Below are 23,421 nucleotides of genomic sequence, written 5' to 3' on the forward strand. Positions count from 1 at the left end.
AGATGTTGACAGACTGAGATAATGATAGATGTTGACAGACAGCGATAATGACAGATGTTGACAGACAGTGATATATAGATGTTGACAGACAGTGATAGTGATAGATGTTGACAGACAGCGATATATAGATGTTGACAGACAGTGATATATAGATGTTGACAGACAGTGATATATAGATGTTGACAGACAGTGATATATAGATGTTGACAGACAGTGATAGTGATAGATGTTGACAGACAGTGATAGTGATAGATGTTGACAAACAGTGATATATAGATGTTGACAGACAGTAATATATAGATGTTGACAGACAGTGATATATAGATGTTGACAGACAGTGATATATAGATGTTGACAGACAGTGATATATAGATGTTGACAGACAGTGATATATAGATGTTGACAGACAGTGATAGTGATAGATGTTGACAGACAGTGATAGTGACAGATGTTAACAGACAGTGATAATGATAGATGTTGACAGACAGCGATAATGACAGATGTTGACAGACAGCGATAATGATAGATGTTGACAGACAGCGATAATGATAGATGTTGACAGACAGCGATAATGATAGATGTTGACAGACAGTGATATATAGATGTTGACAGACAGTGATAGTGATAGATGTTGACAGACAGCGATAATGATAGATGTTGACAGACAGCGATAATGATAGATGTTGACAGACAGCGATAATGATAGATGTTGACAGACAGCGATAATGATAGATGTTGACAGACAGTGATAGTGATAGATGTTGACAGACAGCGATAGTGATAGATGTTGACAGACAGCGATAATGATAGATGGATAGATGTTGACAGACAGCGATAATGATAGATGTTGACAGACAGCGATAATGATATATAGATGTTGACAGACAGTGATAATGATAGATGTTGACAGACAGTGATATATAGATGTTGACAGACAGTGATAATGATAGATGTTGACAGACAGTGATAGTGATAGATGTTGACAGACAGTGATATATAGATGTTGACAGACAGTGATAATGATAGATGTTGACAGACAGTGATAATGATAGATGTTGACAGACAGTGATAATGACAGATGTTAACAGACAGTGATATATAGATGTTGACAGACAGTGATATATAGATGTTGACAGACAGTGATATATAGATGTTGACAGACAGTGATATATAGATGTTGACAGACAGTGATATATAGATGTTGACAGACAGTGATAGTGATAGATGTTGACAGACAGCGATAATGATAGATGTTGACAGACAGCGATAATGATAGATGTTGACAGACAGTGATAATGACAGATGTTAACAGACAGTGATATATAGATGTTGACAGACAGTGATATATAGATGTTGACAGACAGTGATATATAGATGTTGACAGACAGTGATATATAGATGTTGACAGACAGTGATAGTGATAGATGTTGACAGACAGCGATAATGATAGATGTTGACAGACAGTGATATATAGATTTTGACAGACAGTGATAATGATAGATGTTGACTTGACAGTGATAGATGTTGACAGACAGCGATAATGATAGATGTTGACAGACAGTGATATATAGATGTTGACAGACAGTGATAGTGATAGATGTTGACAGACAGCGATAATGATAGATGTTGACAGACAGCGATAATGATAGATGTTGACAGACAGCGATAATGATAGATGTTGACAGACAGTGATATATAGATGTTGACAGACAGTGATATATAGATGTTGACAGACAGTGATATATAGATGTTGACAGACAGTGATAATGATAGATGTTGACAGACAGTGATATATAGATGTTGACAGACAGTGATAGATGTTGACAGACAGTGATATATAGATGTTGACAGACAGTGATAATGATAGATGTTGACAGACAGTGATATATAGATGTTGCCAGACAGTGATAATGACAGATGTTAACAGACAGTGATATATAGATGTTGACAGACAGTGATATATAGATGTTGACAGACAGTGATATATAGATGTTGACAGACAGTGATATATAGATGTTGACAGACAGTGATAGTGATAGATGTTGACAGACAGCGATAATGATAGATGTTGACAGACAGTGATATATAGATGTTGACAGACAGTGATAATGATAGATGTTGACAGACAGTGATAGTGATAGATGTTGACAGACAGCGATAATGATAGATGTTGACAGACAGTGATAGATGTTGACAGACAGTGATATATAGATGTTGACAGACAGTGATATATAGATGTTGACAGACAGTGATATATAGATGTTGACAGACAGTGATAGTGATAGATGTTGACAGACAGTGATATATAGATGTTGACAGACAGTGATATATAGATGTTGACAGACAGTGATATATAGATGTTGACAGACAGTGATAATGATAGATGTTGACAGACAGTGATAATGATAGATGTTGACAGACAGCGATAATGATAGATGTTGACAGACAGTGATATATAGATGTTGACAGACAGTGATAATGATAGATGTTGACAGACAGCGATAATGATAGATGTTGACAGACAGCGATAATGATAGATGTTGACAGACAGTGATAATGATAGATGTTGACAGACAGTGATAATGATAGATGTTGACAGACAGCAATAATGATAGATGTTGACAGACAGCGATAATGATAGATGTTGACAGACAGTGATAATGATAGATGTTGACAGACAGCGATAATGATAGATGTTGACAGACAGTGATAGTGATAGATGTTGACAGACAGTGATATATAGATGTTGACAGACAGTGCTAATGACAGATGTTAACAGACAGTGATATATAGATGTTGACAGACAGTGATATATAGATGTTGACAGACAGTGATATATAGATGTTGACAGACAGTGATATATAGATGTTGACAGACAGTGATAGTGATAGATGTTGACAGACAGTGATAATGATAGATGTTGACAGACAGTGATATATAGATGTTGACAGACAGTGATAGTGATAGATGTTGACAGACAGTGATAATGATAGATGTTGACAGACAGTGATATATAGATGTTGACAGACAGTGATAGTGATAGATGTTGACAGACAGTGATAATGATAGATGTTGACTGCTGAACTTCAGAGGATCCAACATAACTGTGAATGTTGATAGCTTGTCATTGATTCTAGATCTGTGTGTGTGTGTGTGTGTGTGTGTGTGTGTGTGTGTGTGTGTGTGTGTGTGTGTGTGTGTGTGTGTGTGTGTGACGTACAGGCAGTCTATGTAGAGCAGGGAGATCTTGCAGTGACAGCGTTGTCGGGTCATCTGTTGGCAGGGGGGGCACGACCCCGGGTGGCACGGCAACGGGCACAGGTGGGGACAGCCAGGGGGGTGAGGGTTAACACACCCCTCTTCACACGCCACACACTCTGGACCCGCCTGGACACACAGAAGAGAGAGAGAGAGAGAGAGAGAGAGAAGGAGTGGGGGAGAGATGAGGAGAAGGGAGGGAGGGAGGAGGGAGGGAGTGGGGAGAGAGGAGGGAGGGAGGGAGGGAGGGAGGGGGGAGAGAGGAGGGAGGGAGGGAGGGAGTGGGGAGAGAGGAGGAGGGAGAGGGGGGAGAGAGGAGGGAGGGAGAGGGGGGAGAGAGGAGGGAGGGAGAGGGGGGAGAGAGGAGGGAGGGAGGGAGGGAGGAGGAGGGAGGGAGTGGGGAGAGAGGAGGGAGGGAGTAGGGGGAGAGAGGAGGGGGGGAGGGAGGGAGAGAGAGAGAGGAGGGAGGGAGTGGGGAGAGAGGAGGAGGGAGGGAGGGAGGGAGAGAGAGAGGAGGGAGGGAGTGGGGAGAGAGAGGAGGGAGGGAGTGGGGGGAGAGAGGAGGGGGGGGGAGAGGGAGAGAGAGAGAGGAGGGAGGGAGTGGGGAGAGAGAGGAGGAGGGAGGGAGGGAGGGAGAGAGAGGAGGAGGGAGAGATGGTATAGAGGTTAAAGGGGGCAATCTGGGACATTTAAATCAATATACACTATATACACAGAAGTATGTGGACCCCCTTCAAATTAGTGGATTTGCCTTTGCTGACCGGTGTATAAAATCAAACACACAGCCATGCAATCTCCATAGACAAACATTGGCAGTAGAACGGCCTGTACTGAAGAGCTCAGTGACTTTCAACAAGCCACCGTCATAGGATGCCACTTTTCTAACAAGTCAGTTCGTCAAGTTTCTGCCCTGCTAGAGCTGCTCCCCAGTCATCTGTAAGTGCTGTTATTGTGAAGTGGAAACGTCTAGGAGCAACAACGGCTCAGCAGCGAAGTGGTAGGCCACACAAACTCACAGAACGGGACCGCCGAGAGCTGAAGCGCGTAAAAATCGTCTGTCCTCAGTTTCAACACTCACTACCGAGTTCCAAACAGCCTCTGGAAGCAACGTCAGCCCAATAACTTTGCTTCGGGAGCTTCCTGAAATGGGTTTCCGCGGCCGAGCAGCCGCACACAAGCCTTAAGATCCCCATGTGCAATGCCAAGCGTCGGCTGGAGGGGAGTAAAGCTCACAGCCATTGGACTCTGTAGCAATGGAAACGCGTTCTCTGGAGTGATGAATCACGCTTCACCATCTGGCAGTCCGACGGACTAATCTGGGTTTGGTGGATGCCAGGAGAACGCTACCTGCTCCAATTGCATAGTGTCAACTGTAAAGTTTGGTGGAGGACAAATGGTCTGGGGATGTTTTTCATGATTTAGGCCCCTTAGTTCCAATGAAGGGAAATCTTAAAGCCACAGCATACAATGACATTCTAGAAGATTCTGTGCTTCCAACTTTGTGGCAATAGTTTAACGAAGGCCCTTTCCAATGCCCCTGTGCACAAAGCGAGGTTCATACAGAAATGGTTTGTCGGGGCTTACCGAGTGGCATAGTGGTCTAAGGCACTGCATCGCAGCAGTGCTTGAGGCGTCACTACAGACCCGGGTTTGATCCCAGGGGAGGTGGCTAACAATGCGCCCAGTGTCGTCCGGGTTAGGGGAGTGTTTGGTCGGACGGGATGTCCTTGTCCCCATCGCACTCTAGCGACTCCTTGTGGCGGTCCGGGCGCAGTGCATGCTGAAACGGTCGCCAGGTGTTCGGTGTTTCCTCCGACCCATTGGTGCGGCTGGCTTCCGCGTTAAGCTAGCAGTAGTGTGTCAAGAAGCAGTGTGGCTCGGCGGGGTCGTGTTTCGGAGGACGCATGGCTCTCGACCTTCGCCTCTCCTGAGTCCGTAGGGGAGTTGCAGCGATGGGACAAGACTGTAACTACCAATTGGATCTCACGAAATTGGGGAGAAAAACGGGAGTAAAAAAGTACAATTGTGTAGAAGAACTTGACAGGCCTGCACAGAGCCCTGACCTCAACCCTACGTAACACCTTCGGGATGAATTGGAACGCTGACTACGAGCCAGGCCTAATCGCCCAACACCAGATCATATTAGTCACATGCGCCGAACAGGTGTAGTAGACCTCACAGTGAAATGCTGAATACAACAGGTGTAGTAGACCTCACAGTGAAATGCTGAATACAACAGGTGTAGTAGACCTTACAGTGAAATGCTGAATACAACAGGTGTAGACCTCACAGTGAAATGCTGAATACAACAGGTGTAGTAGACCTCACAGTGAAATGCTGAATACAACAGGTGTAGTAGACCTCACAGTGAAATGCTGAATACAACAGGTGTAGTAGACCTCACAGTGAAATGCTGAATACAACAGGTGTAGTAGACCTCACAGTGAAATGCTGAATACAACAGGTGTAGTAGACCTTACAGTGAAATGCTGAATACAACAGGTGTAGTAGACCTTACAGTGAAATGCTGAATACAACAGGTGTAGTAGACCTCACAGTGAAATGCTGAACACAACAGGTGTAGTAGACCTCACAGTGAAATGCTGAATACAACAGGTGTAGTAGACCTCACAGTGAAATGCTGAATACAACAGGTGTAGTAGACCTCACAGTGAAATGCTGAATACAACAGGTGTAGTAGACCTCACAGTGAAATGCTGAATACAACAGGTGTAGTAGACCTCACAGTGAAATGCTGAATACAACAGGTGTAGTAGACCTCACAGTGAAATGCTGAATACAACAGGTGTAGTAGACCTCACAGTGAAATGCTGAATACAACAGGTGTAGTAGACCTCACAGTGAAATGCTGAATACAACAGGTGTAGTAGACCTTACAGTGAAATGCTGAATACAACAGGTGTAGTAGACCTTACAGTGAAATGCTGAATACAACAGGTGTAGTAGACCTTACAGTGAAATGCTGAATACAACAGGTGTAGTAGACCTCACAGTGAAATGCTGAATACAACAGGTGTAGTAGACCTCACAGTGAAATGCTGAATACAACAGGTGTAGTAGACCTCACAGTGAAATGCTGAATACAACAGGTGTAGTAGACCTCACAGTGAAATGCTGAATACAACAGGTGTAGTAGACCTCACAGTGAAATGCTGAATACAACAGGTGTAGTAGACCTCACAGTGAAATGCTGAATACAACAGGTGTAGTAGACCTCACAGTGAAATGCTGAATACAACAGGTGTAGTAGACCTCACAGTGAAATGCTGAATACAACAGGTGTAGTAGACCTCACAGTGAAATGCTGAATACAACAGGTGTAGTAGACCTTACAGTGAAATGCTGAATACAACAGGTGTAGTAGACCTCACAGTGAAATGCTGAATACAACAGGTGTAGTAGACCTCACAGTGAAATGCTGAATACAACAGGTGTAGTAGACCTTACAGTGAAATGCTGAATACAACAGGTGTAGTAGACCTCACAGTGAAATGCTGAATACAACAGGTGTAGTAGACCTCACAGTGAAATGCTGAATACAACAGGTGTAGTAGACCTCACAGTGAAATGCTGAATACAACAGGTGTAGTAGACCTCACAGTGAAATGCTGAATACAACAGGTGTAGTAGACCTTACAGTGAAACGCTGAATACAACAGGTGTAGACCTCACAGTGAAATGCTGAATACAACAGGCGTAGTAGACCTCACAGTGAAATGCTGAATACAACAGGTGTAGACTGTTGTCCTGGCACCACACTGCCAGGTCTCTGACCTCCTCCTTATAGGCTGTCTCGTTGATGTCGGTGATCAGGCCTACCACTGTTGTTTTCGGGCAAATTTAATGATGGTGTTGGAGTCGTGCCTGGCCGTTCAGTCACGAGTGAACAGGGAGTAGAGGGGGCTGAGCACGCACCCCTGAGGGGCCCCTGTGTTGGGGATCAGCGGGACGGATGTGTCAGAGCCCGACTTCACTAATGCTCGTGGCTGAATGAAAGCAAGTCCCCACAGCAATGTTCCAACATCTAGTGGAAAGCCTTCCCAGAAGAGTGGAGGCTGTTATAGCAGCAATGTACCAACATCTAGTGGAAAGCCTTCCCAGAAGAGAGGAGGCTGTTATAGCAGCAATGTTCCAACATCTAGTGGAAAGCCTTCCCAGAAGAGTGGAGGCTGTTACAGCAGCAATGTACCAACATCTAGTGGAAAGCCTTCCCAGAAGAGTGGAGGCTGTTATAGCAGCAATGTACCAACATCTAGTGGAAAGCCTTCCCAGAAGAGTGGAGGCTGTTATAGCTGCAATGTACCAACATCTAGTGGAAAGCCTTCCCAGAAGAGTGGAGGCTGTTACAGCAGCAATGTTCCAACATCTAGTGGAAAGCCTTCCCAGAAGAGTGGAGGCTGTTATAGCAGCAATGTACCAACATCTAGTGGAAAGCCTTCCCAGAAGAGTGGAGGCTGTTATAGCAGCAATGTTCCAACATCTAGTGGAAAGACTTCCCAGAAGAGTGGAGGCTGTTATAGCAGTAAAGGGGGGGGGACCAACTCCATATTAATGCCCATGATTTTGTAATGAGATGTTTTGACGAGCAGCTGTCCACATACTTATGGCCATGTAGTATATACAGCGAATTATTCTATAAAATGCCCCTTAGAGATCAACTGGACTTTGTCTCATTACATTTGAGTAGCTGTTTAGCCTGAATTCAGTTGTTCCTCTAATATACTGTAGATATACTGTACACGATATATATACTGCTCAAAATAATAAAGGGAACACTTAAACAACACATCCTAGATCTGAATGAAAGAAATAATCTTATTAAATACTTTTTTCTTTACATAGTTGAATGTACTGACAACAAAATCACACAAAAATAATCAATGGAAATCCAATTTATCAACCCATGGAGGTCTGGATTTGGAGTCACACTCAAAATTAAAGTGGAAAAACCACACTACAGGCTGATCCAACTTTGATGTAATGTCCTTAAAACAAGTCAAAATGAGGCTCAGTAGTGTGTGTGGCCTCCACGTGTCTGTATGACCTCCCTACAACGCCTGGGCATGCTCCTGATGAGGTGGCGGATGGTCTCCTGGGGGATCTCCTCCCAGACCTGGACTAAAGCATCCGCCAACTCCTGGACAGTCTGTGGTGCAACGTGGCGTTGGTGGATGGAGCGAGACATGATGTCCCAGATGTGCTCAATTGGATTCAGGTCTGGGGAACGGGCGGGCCAGTCCATAGCATCAATGCCTTCCTCTTGCAGGAACTGCTGACACACTCCAGCCACATGAGGTCTAGCATTGTCTTGCATTAGGAGGAACCCAGGGCCAACCGCACCAGCATATGGTCTCACAAGGGGTCTGAGGATCTCATCTCGGTACCTAATGGCAGTCAGGCTACCTCTGGCGAGCACATGGAGGGCTGTGCGGCCCCCCAAAGAAATGCCACCCCACACCATGACTGACCCACCGCCAAACTGGTCATGCTGGAGGATGTTGCAGGCAGCAGAACGTTCTCCACGGCGTCTCCAGACTCTGTCACGTCTGTCACGTACTCAGTGTGAACCTGCTTTTCATCTGTGACGAGCACAGGGCGCCAGTGGCGAATTTGCCAATCTTGGTGTTCTCTGGCAAATGCCAAACGTCCTGCACGGTGTTGGGCTGTAAGCACAACCCCCACCTGTGGACATTGGGCCCTCATACCACCCTCATGGAGTCTGTTTCTGACCGTTTGAGCAGACACATGCACATTTGTGGCCTGCTGGAGGTCATTTTGCAGGGCTCTGGCAGTGCTCCTCCTGCTCCTCCTTACACAAAGGCGGAGGTAGCGGTCCTGCTGCTGGGTTGTTGCCCTCCTACGGCCTCCTCCACGTCTCCTGATGTACTGGCCTGTCTCCTGGTAGCGCCTCCATGCTCTGGACACTACGCTGACAGACACAGCAAACCTTCTTGCCACAGCTCACATTGATGTGCCATCCTGGATGAGCTGCACTACCTGAGCCACTTGTGTGGGTTGTAGACTCCGTCTCATGCTACCACTAGAGTGAAAGCACCGCCAGCATTCAAAAGTGACCAAAACATCAGCCAGGAAGCATAGGAACTGAGAAGTGATCTGTGGTCACCACCTGCAGAACCACTCCTTTATTGGGGGTGTCTTGCTAATTGCCTATAATTTCCACCTGTTGTCTATTCCATTTGCACAACAGCATGTGAAATTGTATTGTCAATCAGTGTTGCTTCCTAAGTGGACAGTTTGATTTCACAGAAGTGTGATTGAGTTGGAGTTACATTGAGTTGTTTAAGTGTTCCCTTTATTTTTTTGAGCAGTGTAGGATGATTGAGCAGCAGTGAGGGCTCTTCGATACTGCACGGTCTTTCCAAGCTAGTTGGAAGACTTCCAGTTTGGTGTAGCTCCATTTCCGTTCCAATTTTCTGGAAGCTTCAGGGCTCGGGTATTTTCTGGAAGCTTCAGAGCTCGGGTATTTTCTGGAAGCTTCAGGGCTCGGGTATTTTCTGGAAGCTTCAGGGCACGGATATTTTCTGTATACCAGGGAGCTAGTTTCTTGTGGCAAATGTTTTTAGTTTTTAGGGGTTCGATTGCATCTAGGGTATTACGAAAGGTTAAACTGAGTTCCTCAGTTAGGTGGTTATTAACCAATTTTTGTACTCTTTATCTGAGAATTTATAGCATCAACACAAATAAACATCTGTAGCGATGAGAGAAATAAAATTGACAGTTACATATCGGGAGATTATTTATAATGAATGTATTATTGTACCATAAAAGGCCCCTATCGCTCCTTCTCCATCTTCTTTTAAAAAATCTTATAAGGAGCCCTATTTGTTTTCAGCACTTTTTAATTTCCATGACTGATCGAAACGTGTGTTTTCTCACGGCTCTCTCTCTCTCTCTCTCTGTCCCTCTGAAGCTGATACAGAGAGCAATACGTTTTGGAAGATCAAATCGCAAAAAAAAACCCATTCTGAACTGTGAGAAAGAAAAGAATAAAATACAAATCACAATAAATATCGTATCATGAGGTCCCTGGTAAATCGCACGCACGCACACACGCACACACACACACACAGGCTAAACGCACACAACACACACACACACACACGCACGCACGCACGCACGCACGCACACAGGCTAAACGCACACAACACACACGCACACACGCACACACACACACACAGGCTAAACACACACACACACACACGCACGCACGCACGCACACAGGCTAAACGCACACAACACACACACACACACACACACACACACACACAGGCTAAACGCACACAACACAGGCTAAACACACACACACACACACACACACACACACACACACACACAGGCTAAACGCACACAACACAGGCTAAACACACACACACACACACACATACACACACACACACACACACACACACACACACACAGGCTAAACGCACACAACACAGGCTAAACACACACACACACACACACACACACACACACACACACACACACACACACACACGTTGTGATAAAGTTTAAAAAAAAAAAAAATCGCCAAATTCGGCCATCGCCAGCCTCTCCACCAATCATGAAACAGGACTTAAGTGTCACGCTGTGATGTCACAGAGCATTCCACTGCGGAAAGTTCCAGAGCGAACAGAAGTTTCCAAGATGGAGGCGCGTGTTGTTCGGGGGGGGGGGGGGGGGGCTGTTTGTGTGATTAGGAGAGGAGTCCTCCCCTGGGGAGAGAAGGAGAGAGGAGATGAGGGGGAGAGAAGGAGAGACGAGATGAGGGGGAGAGGAGTGAGAGAGGAGATGAGGGGGAGAGGCGTGAGAGAGGAGATGAGGGGGAGAGGCGTGAGAGAGGAGATGAGGGGGAGAGGTGTGAGAGAGGAGATGAGGGGGAGAGGCGTGAGAGAGGAGATGAGGGGGAGAGGAGTGAGAGAGGAGATGAGGGGGAGAGGAGTGAGAGAGGAGATGAGGGGGAGAGAAGGAGAGAGGAGATGAGGGGGAGAGGAGTGAGAGAGGAGATGAGGGGGAGAGGAGGAGAGATGAGATGAGGGGGAGAGGAGTGAGAGAGGAGATGAGGGGGAGAGGAGTGAGAGAGGAGATGAGGGGGAGAGAAGGAGAGAGGAGATGAGGGGGAGAGGAGTGACGTTTCCCACCTGATCCGAACGAGTTTTCCTTAAAACGGAAAATTAGAAACAGAGTCTCTTGTCCTCACCTCCCCGTCCTCCCCGTCCTCCCCGTCCTCCCCATCACTATCACCTCCCCGTCCTCCCCGTCCTCCCCATCACTATCACCTCCCCGTCCTCCCCGTCCTCCCCATCCTCCCCTGTCCTCCCCATCACCTCCCCATCCTCCCCTGTCCTCCCCATCACTATCACCTCCCCGTCCTCCCCATCACTATCACCTCCCCGTGTCGGCCGTGCCAGTCTGGTTATCAGGTGGTAAATACTTGGTCCAGTCTAACGCCCCAGAGTAACACCATACCGCATGACACACACACACACACACACACACACACACACACACACACACACACACACACACACACACACACACACACACACACACACACACACACACACACACACACACACACACACACACACACACACACACACACAGTGCCGATCACGTGAGACATTCCGCAAACGCTTCGGAAATATTTAATTCTGCCCTGGAATACATTCCCTCTGAATGTAACCTAGGGCTCAGCTAAACACACACACACACGTACACACACACACACGTACACACACACACACGTACACACACACACACGTACACACACGTACACACGTACACACACGTACACACACACACACACACACACACACACACACACACAGGCTAAACACACACACACAGGCTAAACACACACACACACCGGCTAAATGCACACACACACACACACACACACAGGCTAAACACACACACGTGAACCCGTCTTCACTCACGAGAACAGTCTTAGCAGCGAACAAGTCCAGGGTTCTGTAAGGATCCAGGTATCTTGTGATTTTTAAAAGTCATTAGGTAAAAAAGCCTACCTGGGCATTCCTGGGTTAGTGCGTACGTACGTACGTATGTACACGTGCGTGCGTGCGTGCGTGCGTGCGTGTGTGTGTTTAGCCTGTGTGTGTGTGTGTGTGTGTGTGTGTGTGTGTGTGTGTGTGTGTGCGTGCGCGCGCGCGTTAGGGAGAGTAATTGAAGACTATTATAGGCAGTGCCTTCATAGAGCATTCATAACCCTTCATAACCCCCCTTTCACGTATTACTCAGTTTCAGCCTGAATTCACCCCTTAATGACAAAGTGAAAACATGTTTTTCAATAATTCTTATTATTCATTTGTTTATGAAATACAGAAATATCTCATTTACATGCAGAACCAGTCAACAGTTTGGACACAGCTTCTCATTCCAGGGTTTTTCTTAATTTTTTAAACTATTTTCTACGTTGTAGAATAACAGTGAAGACATCAAAGCTATGAAATAACACATATGGAATCATGTAGTAACCAAAAAAAGTGTTAAACAAATCAAAATATATTTTGTTTATATTTGAGATTCTTCAAAGTAGCCACCTTTTGCCTTGATGACAGCTTTGCACACTCTTGGCATTCTCTCAACCAGCTTCATGAGGTAGTCACCTGGAATACCAAACTTTTGACTGGTACTGTTAAGTATTCACACCCCCGAGTCAATACATGTTAGAATCACCTTTGGTAGCGATTACAGCTGTGGGTGTTTCTGGGTAAGTCTCTAAGAGCTTTGTACACCTGGATTGTACAATATTTTCACATTATTCTTGTCGATCATTTCTAGACAGCCATTTTCAAGTCACGTCGTAGATTTTCAAGCCGATTTAAGTCAAAACCGTAACTCGGCCACTCCAGGAACATTCAACATTGTCTTGGTAAGCAACTCCTGGGTATATTGATACACCATCTAAAAGTGTAATTAATAACTTCACCCATTCTCAAAAGGGATATTTAATATAATGCATTTGTTATTTACACCCATCTACCAATAGGTTAAGGGTTAGGACCCTTCTTTGTGAGGTATTGGAAACCGTTCCTGGTCTTTGTGGTTAAATCTGTGTTTGAAATTCCACTGCTTCGACTGAGGGACCTTACAGATAATAATTGTATGTGTTGGGGTACAGAGATGAGGAAGTCATTCAGAGTTCCTGCAACTTATTATGTGACTTGTGAAGCACATTTTTACTCCTGAATGTTATTTAGGCCATAACAAAAGGGGTTGAATACTTATCGACTCGAGATATTTCAGCTTTTAATTTTGTAGGCCAATGACACATCATCTCAATGTAATCCATGTTAAATTCAGGCTGTAACCACAACATCTCAATGTAATCCATGTTAAATTCAGGCTGTAACCACATCTCAATGTAATCCATGTTAAATTCAGGCTGTAACCACAACATCTCAATGTAATCCATGTTAAATTCAGACTGTAACCACAACATCTCAATGTAATCCATGTTAAATTCAGACTGTAACATCTCAATGTAATCCATGTTAAATTCAGACTGTAACAACATCTCAATGTAATCCATGTTAAATTCAGGCTGTAACCACAACATCTCAATGTAATCCATGTTAAATTCAGGCTGTAACCACATCATCTCAATGTAATCCATGTTAAATTCAGACTGTAACCACATCTCAATGTAATCCATGTTAAATTCAGGCTGTAACACAACATCTCAATGTAATCCATGTTAAATTCAGGCTGTAACCACAACATCTCAATGTAATCCATGTTAAATTCAGACTGTAACCACATCTCAATGTAATCCATGTTAAATTCAGACTGTAACCACATCTCAATGTAATCCATGTTAAATTCAGACTGTAACCACATCTCAATGTAATCCATGTTAAATTCAGGCTGTAACAACAACATCTCAATGTAATCCATGTTAAATTCAGGCTGTAACCACAACATCTCAATGTAATCCATGTTAAATTCAGGCTGTAACCACAACATCTCAATGTAATCCATGTTAAATTCAGGCTGTAACCACACATCTCAATGTAATCCATGTTAAATTCAGACTGTAACCACATCTCAATGTAATCCATGTTAAATTCAGGCTGTAACCACAACATCTCAATGTAATCCATGTTAAATTCAGGCTGTAACCACATCTCAATGTAATCCATGTTAAATTCAGGCTGTAACCACAACATCTCAATGTAATCCATGTTAAATTCAGACTGTAACATCTCAATGTAATCCATGTTAAATTCAGACTGTAACAACATCTCAAGAGGGAGAGAAGGAGAGAGGAGATGAGGGGGAGAGAGGAGATGAGGGGGAGAGAAGGAGAGAGGAGATGAGGGGGAGAGAAGGAGATGACGGGGAGAGAAGGAGAGAGGAGATGAGGGGGAGAGAAGGAGATGAGGGGGAGAGAAGGAGAGAGAAGGAGATGAGGGGGAGAGAAGGAGATGAGGGGGAGAGAAGGAGAGAGGAGATGAGGGGGAGAGGAGATGAGGGGGAGAGAAGGAGAGAGGAGATGAGGGGAGAGAAGGAGATGAGGGGGAGAGAGAGGGAGATGAGGGGGAGAGAAGGAGATGAGGGGGAGAGAAGGAGATGAGGGGAGGGGGAGAGAAGGAGAGGAGGAGATGAGGGGAGAGAAGGAGATGAGGGGGAGAGAAGGAGAGAGAAGGAGGGGAGGGGGAGAGAAGGAGATGAGGGGGAGAGAAGGAGGGGAGGGGGAGAGAAGGAGACGAGGGGGAGAGAAGGAGACGAGGGAGGGGGAGAGAAGGAGACGAGGGGAGGGGGAGAGAAGGAGACGAGGGGGAGAGAAGGAGACGAGGGGGAGAGAAGGAGACGAGGGGGAGAGAAGGAGACGAGGGGGAGAGAAGGAGACGAGGGGGAGAGAAGGAGAGAGGGGGAGAGAAGGAGAGAGGAGATGAGGGGGGAGAGAAGGAGACGAGGGGGAGAGAGGAGACGAGGGGGAGAGAAGGAGAGAGGGGGAGAGAAGGAGAGAGGAGATGAGGGGGAGAGAAGGAGAGAGGAGATGAGGGGGAGAGAAGGAGACGAGGGGGAGAGGAGGAGACGAGGGGGAGAGAAGGAGACGAGGGGAGAGAAGGAGACGAGGGGAGAGAAGGAGACGAGGGGGAGAGAAGGAGACGAGGGGGAGAGAAGGAGACGAGGGGGAGAGAAGGAGACGAGGGGGAGAGGAGGAGACGAGGGGGAGAGAAGGAGACGAGGGGGAGAGAAGGAGACGAGGGGAGAGAAGGAGACGAGGGGGAGAGAAGGAGACGAGGGGAGGGGGAGAGAAGGAGACGAGGGGGAGAGAAGGAGGGGAGGAGACAGACACACAAACCCCCTCTGTCTACGTTACCTGTAGTTTGTTGGTTGCCGCGGTGACACGGTGACAGTCCTTGGTGCAGCTATGGTTACCACAGGTCAGGGTTCGACCACAGACACGCTGACAGGAGAAAGGCCCTCGACGGTGGCATGGGACGGGGCTCACCTAAAACACACACACATTATCAATACACACATTAATACACACACACACACATTATCAATACACACACATTAATACACACACACTATCAACACACACACGTTAAAACGCCATCAAACCCAATAATAAACCAAGGCAGCAGCTACTCTTCCTGGGGTTTATTATGGATCCCCATTAGTTCCTGCCAAGGCAGCAGCTACTCTTCCTGGGGTTTATTATGGATCCCCGTTAGTTCCTGCCAAGGCAGCAGCTACTCTTCCTGGGGTTTATTATGGATCCCCGTTAGTTCCTGTTGCCAAGGCAGCAGCTACTCTTCCTGGGGTTTATTATGGATCCCCGTTAGTTCCTGCCAAGGCAGCAGCTACTCTTCCTGGGGTTTATTATGGATCCCCATTAGTTCCTGCCAAGGCAGCAGCTACTCTTCCTGGGGTTTATTATGGATCCCCATATGTTCCTGCCAAGGCAGCAGCTACTCTTCCTGGGGTTTATTATGGATCCCCATTAGTTCCTGCCAAGGCAGCAGCTACTCTTCCTGGGGTTTATTATGGATCCCCATATGTTCCTGCCAAGGCAGCAGCTACTCTTCCTGGGGTTTATTATGGATCCCCATTAGTTCCTGCCAAGGCAGCAGCTACTCTTCCTGGGGTTTATTATGGATCCCCATTAGTTCCTGCCAAGGCAGCAGCTACTCTTCCTGGGGTTTATTATGGATCCCCATTAGTTTCCTGCCAAGGCAGCAGCTACTCTTCCTGGGGTTTATTATGGATCCCCATTAGTTCCTGTTGCCAAGGCAGCAGCTACTCTTCCTGGGGTTTATTATGGATCCCCATTAGTTCCTGCCAAGGCAGCAGCTACTCTTCCTGGGGTTTATTATGGATCCCCATTAGTTCCTGCCAAGGCAGCAGCTACTCTTCCTGGGGTTTATTATGGATCCCCATTAGTTCCAGCCAAGAAGAAGGTAGAAACTAGGGCCTGTAGGACCTGCCTTGTTGATAGTGTTGTTAAGAAGGTAGAAACTAGGGCCTGTAGGACCTGCCTTGTTGATAGTGTTGTTAAGAAGGTAGAAACTAGGGCCTGTAGGACCTGCCTTGTTGATAGTGTTGTTAAGAAGGTAGAAACTAGGGCCTGTAGGACCTGCCTTGTTGATAGTGTTGTTAAGAAGGTAGAAACTAGGGCCTGTAGGACCTGCCTTGTTGATAGTGCTGTTAAGAAGGTAGAAACTAGGGCCTGTAGGACTTCTTGCCTTGTTGATAGTGTTGTTAAGAAGGTAGAAACTAGGGCCTGTAGGACCTGCCTTGTTGATAGTGCTGTTAAGAAGGTAGAAACTAGGGCCTGTAGGACCTGCCTTGTTGATAGTGCTGTTAAGAAGGTAGAAACTAGGGCCTGTAGGACCTGCCTTGTTGATAGTGTTGTTGAGAAGGTAGAAACTAGGGCCTGTAGGACCTGCCTTGTTGATAGTGTTGTTAAGAAGGCAGAAACTAAGACCTCAGTGTTAACAGTGGTCTTCCTATAGGACACACCACCTCAGTGTTAACAGTGGTCTTCCTACTAGGACACACCACCTCAGTGTTAACAGTGGTCTTCCTATAGGACACACCACCTCAGTGTTAACAGTGGTCTTCCTACTAGGATAACACCACCTCAGTGTTAACAGTGGTCTTCCTATAGGACACACCACCTCAGTGTTAACAGTGGTCTTCCTACTAGGACACACCACCTCAGTGTTAACAGTGGTCTTCCTACTAGGGCACACCACCTCAGTGTTAACAGTGGTCTTCCTACTAGGGCACACCGTCTCAGTGTTAACAGTGGTCTTCCTACTAGGACACACCACCTCAGTGTTAACAGTGGTCTTCCTACTAGGATAACACCACCTCAGTGTTAACAGTGGTCTTCCTACTAGGACACACCACCTCAGTGTTAACAGTGGTCTTCCTATAGGACACACCACCTCAGTGTTTAACAGTGGTCTTCCTACTAGGATAACACCACCTCAGTGTTAACAGTGGTCTTCCTACTAGGATAACACCACCTCAGTGTTAACAGTGGTCTTCCTATAGGACACACCACCTCAGTGTTAACAGTGATCTTCCTACTAGGACACACCACCTCAGTGTTAACAGTGGTCTTCCTGCTAGGGCACACCGTCTCAGTGTTAACAGTGGTCTTCCTATAGGACACACCACCTCAGTGTTAACAGTGGTCTTCCTACTAGGATAACACCACTTCAGTGTTAACAGTGGTCTTCCTACTAGGATAACACCACTTCAGTGTTAACAGTGGTCTTCCTACTAGGACACACCACCTCAGTGTTAACAGTGGTCTTCCTACTAGGACACACCACCTCAGTGTTAACAGTGGTCTTCCTATAGGACACACCACCTCAGTGTTAACAGTGGTCTTCCTACTAGGGCACACCACCTCAGTGTTAACAGTGGTCTTCCTATAGGACACACCACCTCAGTGTTAACAGTGGTCTTCCTACTAGGGCACACCACCTCAGTGTTAACAGTGGTCTTCCTATAGGACACACCACCTCAGTGTTAACAGTGGTCTTCCTGCTAGGACACACCACCTCAGTGTTAACAGTGGTCTTCCTATAGGACACACCACCTCAGTGTTAACAGTGGTCTTCCTACTAGGGCACACCACCTCAGTGTTAACAGTGGTCTTCCTATAGGACACACCACCTCAGTGTTAACAGTGGTCTTCCTACTAGGATAACACCACCTCAGTGTTAACAGTGGTCTTCCTGCTAGGATAACACCACCTCAGTGTTAACAGTGGTCTTCCTACTAGGATAACACCACCTCAGTGTTAACAGTGGTCTTCCTATAGGACACACCGCCTCAGTGTTAACAGTGGTCTTCCTACTAGGACACACCACCTCAGTGTTAACAGTAGTCTTCCTACTAGGATAACACCACCTCAGTGTTAACAGTGGTCTTCCTACTAGGACACACCACCTCAGTGTTAACAGTGGTCTTCCTGCTAGGGCACACCGTCTCAGTGTTAACAGTGGTCTTCCTACTAGGATAACACCACCTCAGTGTTAACAGTGGTCTTCCTACTAGGATAACACCACCTCAGTGTTAACAGTGGTCTTCCTACTAGGACACACCACCTCAGTGTTAACAGTGGTCTTCCTACTAGGACACACCACCTCAGTGTTAACAGTGGTCTTCCTACTAGGACACAACCACCTCAGTGGTAACAGTGGTCTTCCTACTAGGACACACCACCTCAGTGTTAACAGTGGTCTTCCTACTAGGACACACCACCTCAGTGTTAACAGTGGTCTTCCTATAGGACACACCACCTCAGTGTTAACAGTGGTCTTCCTACTAGGGGGCACACCGTCTCAGTGTTAACAGTGGTCTTCCTACTAGGGCACACCGTCTCAGTGTTAACAGTGGTCTTCCTACTAGGACACACCGCCTCAGTGTTAACAGTGGTCTTCCTACTAGGATAACACCACCTCAGTGTTAACAGTGGTCTTCCTACTAGGACACACCACCTCAGTGTTAACAGTGGTCTTCCTGCTAGGATAACACCACCTCAGTGTTAACAGTGGTCTTCCTACTAGGATAACACCACCTCAGTGTTAACAGTGGTCTTCCTGCTAGGACACACCACCTCAGTGTTAACAGTGGTCTTCCTGCTAGGATAACACCACCTCAGTGTTAACAGTGGTCTTCCTACTAGGATAACACCACCTCAGTGTTAACAGTGGTCTTCCTATAGGACACACCACCTCAGTGTTAACAGTGGTCTTCCTACTAGGACACACCACCTCAGTGTTAACAGTGGTCTTCCTACTAGGACAACACCACCTCAGTGTTAACAGTGGTCTTCCTACTAGGACACACCACCTCACAGTGTTAACAGTGGTCTTCCTACTAGGATAACACCACCTCAGTGTTAACAGTATAACTCTGGTTCATAGGCACATGATTACTACGTACAACAGCTGTAGGATAAACAGAGGTATTCAGGGCTGTTAAAGGGACATAAATGAGGTTTATTTACATCGTGTCTCTCAACACCTCTGGGATAATGTACATTTTGCACCGAAGCATTATGACGACTCAGCGACACAGCGGTGTGGATTAACCGAGCCGGGTTTTGGATCATTGATAAGTCATTGTGTCAGCGCAGCCTTATGATGCTGTGAACGGACCCGGGAACACAAAATGATTTGGGTGGATCCAATAAAACGATCTTTGTTTCCGGAAGGTATCGAAACGGTTAAACATATTACACCCACAGAGAAGCAATAGTCTCGCAATTACGGAGGGATATAAAGGAGGGAGGACAGAGGGACCGATATTATACGGGACGTTTTGTTGGTGTCAAGCAGAGACCCCAATCAGTTCTTTAAAATCCCATCTATTCAGCTGTTCCTGATCGGCCCTTTCGTAACGTCACCGAATCGCACGTGAAACTACGATAGACTGACTCGATGTTCTGATGCTGGGTTGAAATGTTTGGGAGGATATTACTGTGGTCCTTTACTCGTGCTGCTGGACAGCACAAAGACGCAGAACAGACGAGAACAGAGCAGACAGAACAGAGCAGACAGATCAGAGCAGACAGACAATAGCAGACAGATCAGAGCAGACAGAACGGAGCAGACAGAACAGTAGCAGACAGAACAGTAGCAGACAGAACAGTAGCAGACAGAACAGAGCAGACAGACAATAGCAGACAGAATAGTAGCAGACAGAACAGTAGCAGACAGAACAGAGCAGACAGAACAGAGCAGACAGAACAGAGCAGACAGAGCAGACAGAGCAGAGCGGACAGAACAGTAGCAGACAGAACAGTAGCAGACAGACAATAGCAGACAGAACAGTAGCAGACAGAACAGAGCAGACAGAACAGAGCAGACAGAGCAGAGCAGACAGAACGGAGCAGACAGAACAGAGCAGACAGAACAGAGCAGACAGAGCAGAGCAGACAGAACGGAGCAGACAGAACAGAGCAGACAGACAATAGCAGACAGAACAGAGCAGACAGAACAGAGCAGACAGAACAGAGCAGACAGAACAGAGCAGACAGAGCAGAGCAGACAGAACGGAGCAGACAGAACAGAGCAGACAGAACAGAGCAGACAGACAATAGCAGACAGAACAGAGCAGACAGAACAGAGCAGACAGAACAGTAGCAGACAGACAATAGCAGACAGAACAGAGAGCTCAAATGAAGGTGAGCGTGAGTTTGCTTTTTGTCTGTGTCCCTATAAAAAGATAGGGGAGCGAGTGTGTGTGAGAGAGAGTGTGTGTGAGTGTGTGTGTGTGTGTGTGTGTGTGTGTGAGTGTGAGTGTGGTGAGTGTGTGTAGTGAATACTAAAGCAGCCTAAATGGGATAAATGAGAAGATTAGAGATCAGAACAAATAACAACCTTGAGCGAGAGAGGGAGGAAGAGAGGGGAGAGAGGGGGAGGAAGAGAGGGGGTGGGAGAGAGAGGGAGGAAGAGAGGGGAGAGAGAGAGAGGGAGGAAGAGAGGGGGGAGGAGAGAGGGGGGAGAGAGGGGGAGGAAGAGAGGGGGGTGGGAGAGAGAGGGAGGAAGAGAGGGGAGAGAGGGGGAGGAAGAGAGGGGGTGGGAGAGAGAGGGAGGAAGAGAGGGGAGAGAGAGAGAGGGAGGAAGAGAGGGGGGAGAGAGAGGGGGGAGAGAGGGGGGAGGAAGAGAGGGGGGGAGAGAGAGAGGGAGGAAGAGAGGGGGGGAGAGAGAGAGGGAGGAAGAGAGGGGGGGAGAGAGAGAGGGAGGAAGAGAGGGGGGGAGAGAGAGGGGGGGAGAGAGGGGGGAGAGAGAGGGGGGAGAGAGGGGGAGGAAGAGAGGGGGGGAGAGAGAGAGGGAGGAAGAGAGGGGGGGAGAGAGAGAGGGAGGAAGAGAGGGGGGGAGAGAGAGGGGGGAGGAAGAGAGGGGGGAGAGAGAGAGGGAGGAAGAGAGGGGGGGAGAGAGAGGGAGGAAGAGAGGGGGTGGGAGAGAGGGGGAGGAAGAGAGGGGGGGAGAGAGGGGGAGGAAGAGAGGGGGTGGGAGAGAGGGGGAGAGAGGGGGAGGAAGAGAGGGGGTGGGAGAGAGGGGGAGGAAGAGAGGGGGGGAGAGAGGGGGAGGAAGAGAGGGGGGGAGAGAGAGAGGGAGGAAGAGAGGGGGGGAGAGAGAGGGGGAGGAAGAGAGGGGGAGAGAGAGAGGGGGAGGAAGAGAGGGGGGGAGAGAGAGGGAGGAAGAGAGGGGGGAGAGAGGGGGAGGAAGAGAGGGGGGGAGAGAGAGAGGGAGGAAGAGAGGGGGTGGGAGAGAGGGAGGAAGAGAGGGGGGGAGAGAGAGAGGGAGGAAGAGAGGGGGGGAGAGAGGGGGAGGAAGAGAGGGGGGGAGAGAGAGAGGGAGGAAGAGAGGGGGGAGAGAGGGGGAGGAAGAGAGGGGGGGAGAGAGAGAGGGAGGAAGAGAGGGGGGGAGAGAGGGGGAGGAAGAGAGGGGGGGAGAGAGAGAGGGAGGAAGAGAGGGGGGAGAGAGGGGGAGGAGGAGAGGGGGGGGAGAGAGAGAGGGAGGAAGAGAGGGGGGAGAGAGGGGGAGGAAGAGAGGGGGGGAGAGAGAGAGGGAGGAAGAGAGGGGGAGAGAGAGAGGGAGGAAGAGAGGGGGGAGAGAGAGAGGGAGGAAGAGAGGGGGGGAGAGAGAGAGGGAGGAAGAGAGGGGAGAGAGAGAGGGGGAGAAGAGAGGGGGGAGAGAGGGGGAGGAAAAGAGGGGGGGAGAGAGGGGGAGGAAGAGAGGGGGGAGAGAGGGGAGGAAAAGAGGGGGGAGAGAGAGGGAGGAAGAGAGGGGGGAGAGAGGGGGAGGAAGAGGGGGGGAGAGAGAGAGGGAGGAAGAGAGGGGGGAGAGAGGGGGAGGAAGAGAGGGGGGAGAGAGAGAGGGAGGAAGAGAGGGGGGGAGAGAGGGAAGAGAGGGGGGGAGAGAGGGGGAGGAAGAGAGGGGGAGGAAGAGAGGCGGGGATAGAGAGAGGGAGGAAGAGAGGGGGGGAGAGAGGGGGAGGAAGAGAGGCGGGGATAGAGAGAGGGAGGAAGAGAGGGGGGGAGAGGGGGAGGAAGAGAGGGGGGAGAGAGAGAGGGAGGAAGAGAGGGGGGAGAGAGGGGGAGGAAGAGAGGGGGGGGAGAGAGGGGGAGGAAGATAGGGGGGGAGAGAGAGAGGGAGGAAGAGAGGGGGGGAGAGAGAGGGGGAGGAAGAGAGGGGGGAGAGAGGGGGAGGAAGAGAGGGGGAGGAAGAGAGGCGGGGATAGAGAGAGGGAGGAAGAGAGGGGGGGGAGAGAGAGGGGGAGGAAGAGAGGCGGGGATAGAGAGGGGGAGGAAGAGAGGGGGGGGAGAGGAGAGAGACAGAAAAACCCGACATTGCTGTTAACACGATTGTCCATTATGTTTTCCTTATTCTGACCGATGTTCATTTCTAATCCATGGTGTGTGTGAGGACTACTTGACCAACAGTATGTGGACAGCTGTTCGTCGAACATCTCATTACAAAATCATGGGCATAATATGGAGTTGGTCCCCCCTTTGCTGCTATAACAGCCTCCACTCTTCTGGGAAGGCTTTCCACTAGATGTTGGAACATTGCTGCTATAACAGCCTCCACTCTTCTGGGAAGGCTTTCC

General features: G+C 47.9%; 1 protein-coding gene across 1 annotated transcript in view; it reads right to left on the bottom strand.

Moving 5' to 3' along the window:
- Positions 1-23,421, bottom strand: part of nfxl1 (nuclear transcription factor, X-box binding-like 1) — a 95,887-nt gene that overhangs the window by 17,669 nt on the left and 54,797 nt on the right. The window contains exons 17-18 of the mRNA XM_082977262.1: positions 15,653-15,784; positions 3,221-3,387 (exon numbers count right to left, since the gene is read on the bottom strand). Of these exons, the coding sequence (XP_082833388.1) occupies positions 3,221-3,387; positions 15,653-15,784 (299 nt within the window). The remainder of the gene's footprint in view (positions 1-3,220; positions 3,388-15,652; positions 15,785-23,421) is intronic.

The sequence above is a fragment of the Salmo salar genome, chromosome 07, assembly GCF_965601325.2.
Source record: "Salmo salar chromosome 07, fSalSal1, whole genome shotgun sequence".
Taxonomy (NCBI): domain Eukaryota; kingdom Metazoa; phylum Chordata; class Actinopteri; order Salmoniformes; family Salmonidae; genus Salmo; species Salmo salar.